This window comes from Fistularia commersonii, chromosome 34, assembly GCF_037954325.1.
Source record: "Fistularia commersonii isolate RoL2024-O1a breed Wild chromosome 34, RoL_Fcom_v1.0, whole genome shotgun sequence".
NCBI classification, from domain to species: Eukaryota; Metazoa; Chordata; class Actinopteri; order Syngnathiformes; family Fistulariidae; genus Fistularia; species Fistularia commersonii.
Genome location: NC_141317.1, coordinates 6,388,352 through 6,400,787, shown reverse-complemented (window position 1 = coordinate 6,400,787; position 12,436 = coordinate 6,388,352). Strand labels below are relative to the sequence as shown.

The window sequence follows — 12,436 nt, the reverse complement described above, 5'->3', positions numbered from 1 at the left end:
GCCAGTTCTTGTCATCCCAAGCCTCTGCTCACCCCGTTCTGTAACCTCTTTTACGCTGCTGAGTGCACTGGTATAGTAGCCTGTACTAGATTTTCTGTGATGTCTTCTCTGCTCTGGTCTTCTTGTTTATGAAATTGCACAAGCTCATATAAAACTGTTAATGAGGCCAGCGGGGGGGTGGGGGGCCTAGGGGGGGGGGGTCGACTCTGCCTTCATAGCAACCTTGAAATATGATGCACGCTAATTTGTTGTTTTAAGGTTGAGCTAATCATTTTTCACATGTTTATATGCCATTATTGTGGTTGTAATTCACCACTGTTCTCAAACCTCCACCAAAGCAGTTTCCCTAGCATAGTTTATGGAAAATAATCACAGAGCCAACTTCTGCAGACTCTGTAAAGTGTTTAAGCTCTGTGCTTTCAGACGCTTGAATATCCACACAGAGCTGCGGCATCAGTCTTAATTCTACGCAAACCTGTAACCGAGATACTGACCTTGTGTGGAGACAGTGCAGTGCTTGTTGGGGGGGGGGGTCAGAAAAGCTGGAAGCATCTTAATAGCATCAAAGAGTGAATTGCAGAGATAAGATGTAAAGGAAATAGTCTAAACTGCTTTTGATGCAAAATTATCAACGGTGTCTGATGACATTTCCACAGGTGAATGTGGAACCCAGCTGCAACTGTGCATTCTGTGCAAGCGAGCATTTTGACTCATTTTAAGGGCATTTTGCTTCTATTTCACTATTTCACTGCCTGCAATTAAATAAAGGCTAAACATGAAAGCACAATACTTAATGCAATTACACTTGATGATTTCCCCCCATCGAGTGCATTTCTTTTAACTTTAGGGGGAGTAAAGAGCATGACACTTTTCCTGCTCTCTCTCTTTCTCTCTCTCTCCCTCTCTCTCTGTGGATGCAGCTGTTTTACGCGCGATGCTCCATGCGCATCAGCAGCATCAGAAGCAACAGAGGCATCAGAAGCAGAAATAATCTCTATCTCTTTATTGACTGCTGCCTAACGTCACTGGGGATTAAAACAACCGGTTGTCAAATCGACAGTTTATCAACGCGGTCTGAGTTTAAAGCGTGTCTTACCTTGAGTTGTTGCAGCTCGTGGGAACTGTGGGTGCGTGTATATTTTCAGTGCCTATCCAAAATGGAAACTGTGGCTCGATTTAGTATCTTGACTTGAAAAAGAACAACTGTGATAGCGGCTCTTTGTTGTTGTCTAAATCGCGTCAAAGAGGTGAACTAACTGCAGCTCCAGCTCCGCCACGACTGTCTGTTCTTTGGTGGGAATTAGTTTGCTTGCCTCTGACTGCCACCCTCCCTCCCACTCACTCTCACTCACTCACTCACTGTCTCCCACCCATGAGAAATAGATAATCTTTCAATCTTTTATCTCTCCCTCTCTCTCTCCCTCTCGCTCTCTTTCACTCTCTCTCTCTTTCTCTCTCACCCCCCTCTCTTTTTCTAGCTGTCTCGCTCTTTCTGGCTTAGCAGGTGGGGTTATTTGAATCACCATCATTATAAGGGACCCAAATGTGTGCCCTCCAAACCCTCCATATTATCATCACACTGCCCCTGTAAATGCACGCCATGAGAGTTTCGTGGCTGTCCGGTGTGCAGACAGTGGATTGGGAGTAGTCAGGATTAAACTCTGGGATTATACCTCAACATTCATTTTTTTTTTTTTTCATCTTCTACACTGGAAGCACACTGGTGGACAATGACATCAGTCATTGGCAGACACAGAGGAACAGACAGATCCATCTGGGTAGAGATGGAGAGAAAGGCAAAGGGGAGATAAAGAACATGGAAGGCAGAGGAAACCTTTCACCTCTTAGATTGATCCATAGAAATCTAATGCTCTATGTAAAATCCCATGGACTGCTAAGTGTGAGAGAGGGTCGCTAGGGTGAGGTATTTCTTGGGTAAAGGCTTGTGGATATGCAATGTGGCTGCAGTCTGGATGAATACACATGGCCAAATCAGTGTATGTGTGTATGTGTGCCTACTGACAGATGGCTACTGTAATGACGCAGGAACTAACTACTGGGAATCTATGTCGCTCTGAGGTTGCATGATTCTATACATGAACGCTAGTGGTTTGTGTGTGCGACCATGCGTGTGTGTGAGCATGCACGTGTGTGCCCTTGTGTGCATGCAGGTGTGTGCGTAAAAGAGCATTCTGAGTTTGCTGCAGAGGCAAGAGGTTTCTTATTCATCTGTTTCGGCCCTTCTCGCTCACACACACACACACACACACACACACACCCACACACGCACACACACACACAGAATTTGTACCTCCTTACCATATGTAACTGTTGCTTAGATGGACCTGAACTCTAATACTAGGTCCTCACCCTATGCTATGTCCAGAGGTGATAATAATGCTAATGTTGATACCAAGTGTGTGTCCTCACCATCACAGGAAACACAAACCTTTCTAGATGCTTATATTTTTCTATCACTAGGAGAGACCTTGAGTCTGATGCAGCTTTCATTTGGTGCAAACACACAAAAATGTGTGTCCGTGTCCACGCGCATGTGTGTGTGTGTGTGTGTTTGCATTTGTATTGGCGATGAAGAGGTAGGAAGAGAGAAGAAAAAAAAAGGGTCAACAATGAGAGAGAAGGGAATGGAATAATAATTAGTGACATAAGTGAATGAGCACATTGTCCTGTATTTATTATGATGATCAAAAAGCTTCAGAGATTAATCTCAACATGCATATTTTGGACATATAGGTGGTTAGTTGGAGCGCAAATGAACTGTAGCAGGAGAAAATCCTAAAAGCAGACCATGAATGTGAAAGAAAACGAGAAGCTCAGGATTCGACAAAAATTCTGTTGTGATATTGAATTATGAATTCAAATTTTAAGCATTAAACTGATCAAACAGCAAACACGGCCACTCAGTTGTGGACATTTTGGTGAAATTAGCAATGTGGTAGTCTCTTGGACGTTCTAAGATCAGGGTTAGTGAGCACCAATGTAGAACTCATAAAAAGCAGGCGCAGAGGTGAGAGAGGACCATTATGCTTCATAATGAAACACTTTTTCTTTTTAATGACAAGCACCTCCATGAGTGCTGTAAACTGGGCTGGACAACACTGTTAGACTCTTCACTGCTTGACAAAGCATATTTACTTGTCAGACTTGGGGTCAGCTAAAATGTGCCAAGAGAAAGCACAGCTGTGGGGATAAAAGTGCATTGTAGATTTGAGAACTCGAAGCAAATATCTAAATGCAAAAATTGCCATTCGGAGCCGGCAGGTTTCAAGGCCGACGGGCATCTCGGAGGAAGGGCTCAGAGCTTTGGCTCGGTTTCACTCACTCTGTCACGTTCAGCTTTTTCTCTTGGATCACACTGTTTTATTTTGATTCCTGTGTTCTCTCCGTTTCATTTCTGTCACACGTCCTCTATGACAGAAGCTGCGTGCATGGATTCAGATACAAACTGTATGTACAGATATTACACACGTAACCTTACCGGCCTGAATAGAGCTTAAAAACAAATAAATGCTTTTTGATCATTATGTGTATCTTCGCCGAAACACACTGCTTTGTGTGTGAGCGTTAATGCTCTGTTGGCACCCTCTCAGCTGTCTTGACACTCCGGTTTAAATGCTTTTAATTGTTGAGCATACATATATTAATGCCTCGGTACATGGATTTACATGCACATTTACCCCTACGAGCTTAATTTAGAATTAAATCCCTAACAGCCTGCAATCTCCCTTATTGCATAAATTTCATATTTGGCATCAAATAATATAATGCTATTAGGGCTGTGACCATCCCTTCCTTGTACTCGTACTCTCTTACCACTTTGTTGCTGAAATGTGTGGAGGATTTCACACACACACACACACACACACACACACACACACACACACACACACACACACACACACACACACACACACACACACACACACACACACACACACACACACACTCACCATGTGTTTTACTGGATGGTTTCCCACTTCCTTTTGTCGGAAGCGAACCCTCCCTCGCTCCCCCTCTGCCATCCTGCGCGCCCCCTCTGCTTTGTCACCCATCGCCATCCCTCATTTCACAAACTGTAATATTTTTCTTCATCCTGCTGCGGCTTCTCCCTCTTTTCCTAGCCATCTTTTAGTTTTTCTCCTCTCACGGCTCTTCTCTGCTTCTTGCCTTTTCGTTTCTCTCCACAGGCCTTCCATTTTGGGCTGGAGCCCAGTATGGGTCACGCAGGTGGTAATTATTTACTCCTCCTCTGACAGCTCCGCTGAAGAATGGATGGAGTGACCGAGGGAAAAGAGAGGTCTAAGCAAAAGGCAAAACAGACTGATTATTTATTCTATTTATCTTTGGTAAACAACTTTTTTTTTTTTTTTTAACCACAACAGAGCAAGAGCCATGGTAATTCACTGACAGTTCAGCAATCTAAACGTCATGCGCTTCTGTTCAGCACAATCCAATTAAGGTTGTAGCTCACCTAAGTTCCAGCTGATTTTGCCCAGTGATTAGGTACAAACCGTCACCGTCCACTATCGAGAAATACAAAACGCGGTGTTATAGGCTGATTTCCAACACATGCTTAATGTAGCAGAAGAGACTGGCTGTAATTGGCACAGCTATATTTGAGCTGTAATGTAGAGCAGGTAATGCCTTCTTGGCTTGAGCAGCGAGTCCAGGCAAAGATGCATACCTTCGAAAATCAATGGCAACCCCCCCCCCAAAAAAAAAAAAAAAAATCTGCAGGTATGAAAGTATGGAAAAAGAAAAACACAAAAAGGTTAGCAACCGTGACGGATTGTTTTTCATTATATTTCTTTTTGATTAGACCAGGTCGCGCCACAGCCTCTCCCCCCCCCCCCCCCCCCACCTACCCCCCATTCCTCCACTTAGTGGCAGCTTAGGCAGAAGAACTCATTAGTTAAAGGTTGTAGCAGACGGGGGTAAGGATTGTTTGAAGATCCTCGGTTAGATGCTTCCACGTGAACGCTATCCTTAATTGCCTAAACTAGCGAGGAGAAAGCGTCGGCGCCGGCCATAGGCCAGCTCGAAGGTTCTATTCTTATCTTCGGGGATCGATGATATTACTTCAGCTGTCTGGGGGTCACAACTTACTAGGATAAGGGTCACCAATTACAGAGTGCAAATAACCTTTATTTCCCTCTCTTTTTAATAAATACAGTTTTTCCGCACACACAAAGGTGACTCATCTCGCATCACATACGCACGCAAGATATTTGAGCAGACGAGATGAACAGATGAATTATGTATGAACTATGAGTACCATGCATGAGTGAGCAAACGAGGGAACAGGCAAGTAAAAAAAACGCATATCAAAGAACAATCACTGAATTGCATTTTTTTTAAAATGGATGGAGGAAAATTAAACCTTACCGAGTTAACACAAACTGGACAGAAGAAAAATAAATGAATACCCCTTCATATATTAAAAAATAAATTTCAAAAATGGAACTCAAACGAATGAGGGAAAGTGAAAGTGAATTAATTCTGTATTTCACCTTACTAGTAGGTGGGGAATGAAGTAAAGGGAACATGAGCTATGGCGAATGTTACCGGTAAGCCCTCTTCCTCAACTGGGTTGATTATTTTAAGCACTGTGAGATTGATTTTAAGGTCCTGTGGGGGCCTCCGGGGTCTTTGTGAGTGAAAGTGAAGGTGCACAAAAACCAAAAAAAAGAGGAAGGAGGAGGAAAAATCCTCACTAGGACAGGGATAACACAATGGAGAGGCGGGTGTGAGAAAGGAGGAGTAGCGAGAGGTGGTCTCCAGATTCCTAGGGTTATTAATACAACCGTGCCTTCAAGGACGCAGATAATGATTTGGGTCAAACTATTCTGTCTTCCTCCTTAGGTCTCCCAAGGTCAGCCAAAACGAGCTTCGGAAATGTGTCTCTTCCAAGACGAGTCCGGGTTTTAAAATGCAAAAAGACAGATGCGAGATGGTATTATTTCACCGTGTGCTTGTAGTTAATAGCACTTGTTTTTGCTTCGTTTCATGGAGGGTAGGTGTGTAAGAAAGTCAGAAATGACACCATATGCAGATTCAGTGAAGAGAATGCTGACACCACGGCGATGCCGATGCTCCGCTATCATTCTTTGGAAACTATGTGAGTCCACCATAAAACAAGATTAATGCCCATTCTTTCTATAATGCTCATTTAATGGCAAGTAAATCTTGTTCTGCACACATCTGATATCACTACTGAACCTGGATATTCACTTACACTAACCCCGCAGTTTGACGCTCGCAAAGGTTGGGAGGATTTCGAGCTGCTCAGCCTGGATTCTTTCACACGGCAAACAAAAATACCGTGAGTCCCAAATTTGTTTCCATTTATTTACGACCATCCCGCTGATCCTTGGCTTTTGGTCATTGAATTCCTTTTGGGTCTGTTCAGCTCAAAGTTAACAGTGACATCATGGAGCCACATGAACATTAGGCCTTATTGTTTTTGTCTGCCATCTAGTGGCCAAAGTACTTCACAGCGGAGGACAAGCTCAACTTTGCATTTTCGGAGTGTATTTGGTTTCACTGATGTCACAAAGAAATTGTATTGTCGCATCGTTGACTTTGTTTATCAATTGTTTATTTGTTAAATCTTTCAGATCTCCTGCGACAGCAACCAGAATCCGTTGTGAATCGGATGTTTGTGGCAAATTCAACTGCGCAAACTGCTTTTTCTGCATGCCCAATCTTGTGTTAAAATACAAACTGGCGTAACAATGTGTGTATTCTGAAGACATAAATCAAGGGATATGACTGAGCCTGCCAAGTGCCACCATCTGCTATTGTTGTACCGAGGTCGGGCTCCCTGGAAACCTATCCGTGTGATGATAATTCCACTTTAGATATTTCACTCGTATACTAAACAAACTGCACGACGAGTTGATTATGTATTATGAGTCGTTAGCTGTTTTTGCCAATTCTCCCTTCGAGTCAAACAGTTTTTCTTCAGGGTTACGAATGCATTCTGAAACATCACTCAAGAGCTCCAAAGAGACTTTCCAATCTGCTCCAATCCGATCCCATGATCCACAAAATCAATATGCTGAAACTTGAAACCTTCAGGTCACAAATATTGTCTTAGTGCAAATGACCTCAAGTGTGATATTTCATAGCAGTAATTTAAAAAGAGCCCAAACATATTCAGATGTTTACAGCAAGAGAAGAAGTAAACGGGACTACAAGGATTTCTATATGGTAATTTTTCCACTATAAAACCATGACAAACATTTTTTTCTTTTTACTTATTTTATATTTTTCTCCCATTTATTTTTCAATCCTCGCATAAACTGTGATTGTATAATATAGAAAGAAAATGTACTTTGCTATGAATGTTCATCATTTGTGTACCAGTGTTCCTCCCCCAGAAAAGGCCTAGTTATTTATCCTCTAATGGAGTTTGCTGGAGGAAAGATCCTGTTCGTATGAATGATTTATTCATATTTCCGTTTCATCAGATGCAGAAAATAAATATGCATTAGTGCTGTGATTTATCATAGAGCCTCCTGCAACAGAGTCAAATGCACTCACTTGTTCCAACGGCTTAACTTTCAACAAGTGCAGGCAAATGCTCGATCACACTCACCCAGCCTTTCCCTCTTTCTTTCCCCAGGAGGTCTGATGGTCCGCCTGGTGAGCAGGTGAAGTTAAGAGACGCCTCCTGGCTCCTGCAGCGCCCTCCTGCGTTCTTCATTTATTCATTCGGTTTGTGTGAGGGAGAGCAGGCAAGAAAACCTCTCCTGTCTGGAATTAGGCCTCTGCTTTCTGCTTCCGGGTGAGAGTTCACATCATGGATGGACCCATTTTCAGCAGCCGTTGACTGCAAAACCTGTTGTGACCACAAGGGTGCTTCAAATGAAGTTTTGTTGGCCCAAGAAAAACCCTGACCGCTGCATTTTAGTCACGTTTGTGTCATAAAATTGTCAATAAAATTGGTTGAATGCACTGAATTGGTGTAAAATGAACTAATAGATATGTAGCTGTCATTGAAATCATTCTAGTATTTTGGTGTTTTTTCCCTCAATGTCATGTAATCCAACTTCTACTCTCTAGAGTTTTACTTTCTCTTTTAAATAGGAGAAAACCATTATGTGTCCTGTAGCTAAAAACAGCTTTGCAATAACGCAAGACAGTTGTAAGGTATATTCTGAGCTGTTTGGATTGTGGCTTGATTTCCATTGGCTGATGAAGTGCACCGGCTTCATTACTTGGCCTGCAATGCAGGGGGTGGAGGGTGTTGTGTGTTGAATATATGCCAGGAATGGCAGGGCTAAACTTGCCTATATATACAACCCCGAGCTTGTTTCTACTTTTGCCTTGCTCAGTGTCTCCCAGCCTGCTCTCCCTCCGTTGGCCTTCCATCTTTTGCATCAAAACAACCGAGAACCATGGCTCAGCAACATCCGATTAGGTATGAACCTGCTCATCAACTCAGGACCCCGCAACAAACCCTTCAATCTGACACGTTTTATGATTTGAACTTTAAATGACAGGTTCGACCGTTGTAATTATTGAAATTACAATATCGCGGGTGGCAGATGTGATTAGCTTGAAAAAGTCAAGTTGCAAAAATGACAAGCATCGAAAGCTCTAATCATTCTGCATGTGTTTGGGTTGTTTTGTTTACGTTTTTTTTTTTTTTCTTGGATTGCCACAATACCTGTAGATACACCTTATGGTTTAGTCCTGTTGTCAGGACTCCTGGCACAAAAGAAAACCCCAAACCCCAGACCATACCCTTCCTTATCTTTTGAAAGTTTTAAATAGGAATGATGGTTAAGTGGCCTCTCTGACTGGTTTTGCACACAGCCTTCCCGCCAAACTGATTAATGGGGGGATTGCAGGCATGGTAGGGGTCACCTGTGTGTTCCCCATCGACCTGGCCAAGACACGGCTGCAGAACCAGCGCAGCGGGCAGCAACTCTACAGGAACATGTAAGAACCACACAAAAAAAAATCAATGGCTGATGGGTCTCTGACCCTAGTATGCGTTGCCAAAACATCCTCCTCCTTTTGATTTGTATATTCAGAAAATCGTGTCCTAAATTTAATTCAAATATAGATTGATTTAGCAAATTCCTGAACGTACTAGCCTACACTCCCAGCACAGTGATATATTGTTTTATATATGTATTATGTATAAATCTTGGACCATCTTGGTTTTTGTGGATACACAATCCACTTTGTAAAAGTAGAGCATAATATTACAGCTTCTCTCTGACTGAACTGCTCTTCATGGGAGGGCACTGTTTTTATTCTCTGGATGTAATGTTTCACAGTCATGCTTGTATGAACAACAGAGTTGGATGTTTTCAATAGCGTGCAGACCCCAGAAACCACTGGTGCTACAGTGGCTGCTCCCCCTTATATTACTTCTATCACTTTTACTTGAATTTAAGTATGTAGGTTTGCAGTCTATAAAACAATCTACTCGAGTGCGATATGCTGTATTTGATCCAATTTTGTTAGCCGCTAAATGGTTTTGTGCAGGAATTGTGTTCATAGTATTCTGAACCTGACTATTAAAATGATATATCAGAAGCCTGAGAGACTTTAATGGAAGGACACACAGCAGTTTAAGAAGAACAAGCCAACAGGGAAATAAGCTGGAGTCAAACGAGAGCGCAGTGGACAATGGATAATCTAGTAATAGTCAGAGGGACTTTTTTCATGTCTTTGGTGTCTCACAGACACAGAGGAGGGCTCCTCTGGGCTCATCATCAATGTCATGGTTAGGCTTGGGATCAGAATGAATCGAAAATGAAATGAAAGAATGAAAGAATGAAATGAAAAACAGTGGTTCCTTTCCCGTTTAGGTTAAAGACCAGATTTGGCCAGCATTTGAACATAATCATAGGCCTTTTCCTAAAATACAGGGATTTAAGTGTTAGCCATGATAGAAATAGAACTCCGCTATCACTGTTGTTAAAACAGAATGCAAACTTTGTGATCTGTAAAGACATAAACAGCATTGTACTTGATCTGTATATCTGAAATGTGTTTGAGCATGTTAATTCCAAAGTAATTTCCTTTTTTCTAGGATGGATTGCCTAATAAAGACTGTAAAATCTGAAGGCTATTTTGGCATGTACAGAGGTAAGACTCATCACATTGGTCTTTCTGGGATGGGTAAAATAGTCATGCGCAGTACAATGTTTCAATGCATTTGTATTTCATTTAGAACATTTCTATTTGAAGCACAGCTTTCAGTGGAGACCATTCTTAGCCGCACATTGCTTTTCCTACTTATTTGACAACTAGAACTTGGAATTTTCATTCAATATCTCATGTATAGCTTGTATAATGTTCTTGTTACTGTAGGTGCTGCCGTGAATCTAACCCTGGTGACACCAGAGAAGGCCATTAAACTCGCTGCAAACGACTTCTTCCGCCATCAATTGAGCAAGGATGGGTAGGTACCGGATGTGAAAAAGACTGAACCTTTCTGGACATCACAGAGGTTAGATTTTTAACTTTGCACATTTAGTTGCAGGTTAACAGTATTTAAGGAGATGTTGGCAGGATGCTGTGCGGGAATGTGCCAGGTCATTGTCACAACACCCATGGAAATGCTGAAGATCCAGCTTCAAGATGCTGGCAGGCTCGGTAAGGTTTTGTACAATTATACACAATACTTTCCAGTTAATTCTGAATAGATTACCCCTCGCGAAAAATACAATTAATTCTTTGTCGAAGCAGATTCACAATCTGTCTTTTGATGTGCCAGCGGCCCAGCAGCGGGTGATGCCTTGCATGGTGACAACTCTAAAAATTGGCGGAGCCAATGCCGTTCTCAGCCGTTCCTACAACACCGGTCAGGCGCCTCAAGTCCTCCGGGTGTCGGCCACACAGATCACCAGAGAACTGCTGAAAACCAAAGGGATCACGGGGCTTTATCGGGGTCTCGGGGCCACATTGATGAGGTGAGATGAGGAATTGGTCTGAATTGTAAAATTGGAAGAATACAACTGATTGTTTTCTTTACAGGGATATTCCATTCTCTGTGGTCTACTTCCCCCTCTTTGCTCATTTGCATCAACTTGGTCAGCATTCACCAGACAACCCAGCAGTGCCCTTCTATTGGTCATTCGTGTCTGGGTGTTTGGCCGGATCAGTCGCTGCTGTGGCAGTGAGTCCTTGTGACGGTCAGTAGATCATTTGAATTTCCACTTTTGTTTGCATGAGTTGTTTTAACTGACCTGATTCAGCCAAACCATTTCCATGTCTGGTGTAGTGGTCAAGACAAGGCTACAATCGTTAAAAAAAGGAGCTAATGAAGAAACGTATAATGGCGTGGTGGACTGTATCAGGTAAATATCCCAAATGTTGTTCTTCTTAAAGGGAATGATGCGAAGTGACCAGGGCGGTGCTAATTCTTAGCTGTTTCTCCCACCTGTAGAAAGATCCTGAAGAAAGAGGGTCCCGGAGCTTTTCTTAAGGGGGCAAGTTGCCGGGCGCTGGTCATTGCTCCCCTCTTTGGCATTGCCCAGGTTGTGTACTTTGTAGGAGTTGGAGAGTTCCTGCTGGGATACACCCCGTACAACATCTACTCTGCCTAAACAATCTGTTTCCCAGTTTTCCTGTCGCTGTATTAAATTACAGGCAGCTATGCCTGGGCATTGTGGGCCCAGCTCTATTACAATGTACCTATGAATTGTAAAAGGTTTTCAGAGTAAAACGCTTAAGGGACCAAGGAGATGCCTTTTTATTTCAAAATGGTTTTCAAATTATGCCCTGAGCATGGCTGCCCTGTATTTAAGATCATGAGGGAAAGAAATCTTCATAGATGAGCATTAGAGTAGCTTATTTGCATTCTCCAAAAATGAGGACAAAAAATAAAAACTTTGCTTTGAATGGCCCAACCCAGTGGTAAATGACTCTATGTAATACTCTACTGTAGACACTCTGTCTATATGTATATATTTTATTTGTACATTACTATTTTTTGGAAGTTTCCTCAGTTATTTTTTATTGGGAGGATTAAAAAAAGTCTGGGAAAACGCTGCTGTTCTAAAAGCCGTTGTGGTCACCAGCGGTTTGTCACAATCCGGGAACTTTCATTCTTTTTATAGACTCTTCAGATGTTTATTAGAGAAATGTGAACTTTAAGTTTAGGTTCTTTACTTACCACTGATTTTCAAAATGATCATTACCGCAGCAAACACAACTCTGCATTATGTATAATGCAGAGTGGAGATAAAGATCCCAATAAACAATGTCGCTGACTTCAGATAAAACTCTGCAATTGTTTTTTAATCAGTCAAATAACCCCGAACAGGAGTTTAACTAAGGGACTTCGCTCTGCTTTTGGGACCAAGTCCAACTTGACCACACTTATACCCTTGTTGAGAGCTGGTTGTCTATGACTGGTCTGGTAGTCATCCCATTTCTCATGAGTCCA

The 12,436-nt window shown here is 42.3% G+C and overlaps 2 protein-coding genes across 2 annotated transcripts in view; one reads left to right on the top strand and one right to left on the bottom strand.

Annotated features, from left to right (window-relative positions):
* camkvl (CaM kinase-like vesicle-associated, like) overlaps window positions 1-1,375 on the bottom strand; it is a 36,592-nt gene extending 35,217 nt beyond the window's left edge. Inside the window, exon 1 of the mRNA XM_086141713.1 lies at window positions 1,097-1,375. The gene's annotated coding sequence lies outside the window, so the exon portion shown is untranslated. The remainder of the gene's footprint in view (window positions 1-1,096) is intronic.
* A 6,955-nt stretch (window positions 1,376-8,330) lies between these two features.
* Window positions 8,331-11,889, top strand: LOC147214408 (mitochondrial glutamate carrier 1-like). The gene is made up of 9 exons (XM_086141777.1): window positions 8,331-8,446; window positions 8,845-8,970; window positions 10,076-10,131; window positions 10,357-10,447; window positions 10,523-10,641; window positions 10,763-10,958; window positions 11,023-11,180; window positions 11,270-11,345; window positions 11,435-11,889. Exons 1-9 carry the CDS (start codon window positions 8,424-8,426, stop codon window positions 11,592-11,594), a joined length of 1,005 nt encoding a protein of 334 aa, XP_085997903.1. The 5' UTR covers window positions 8,331-8,423; the 3' UTR covers window positions 11,595-11,889.
* Window positions 11,890-12,436: the final 547 nt, after the last annotated feature.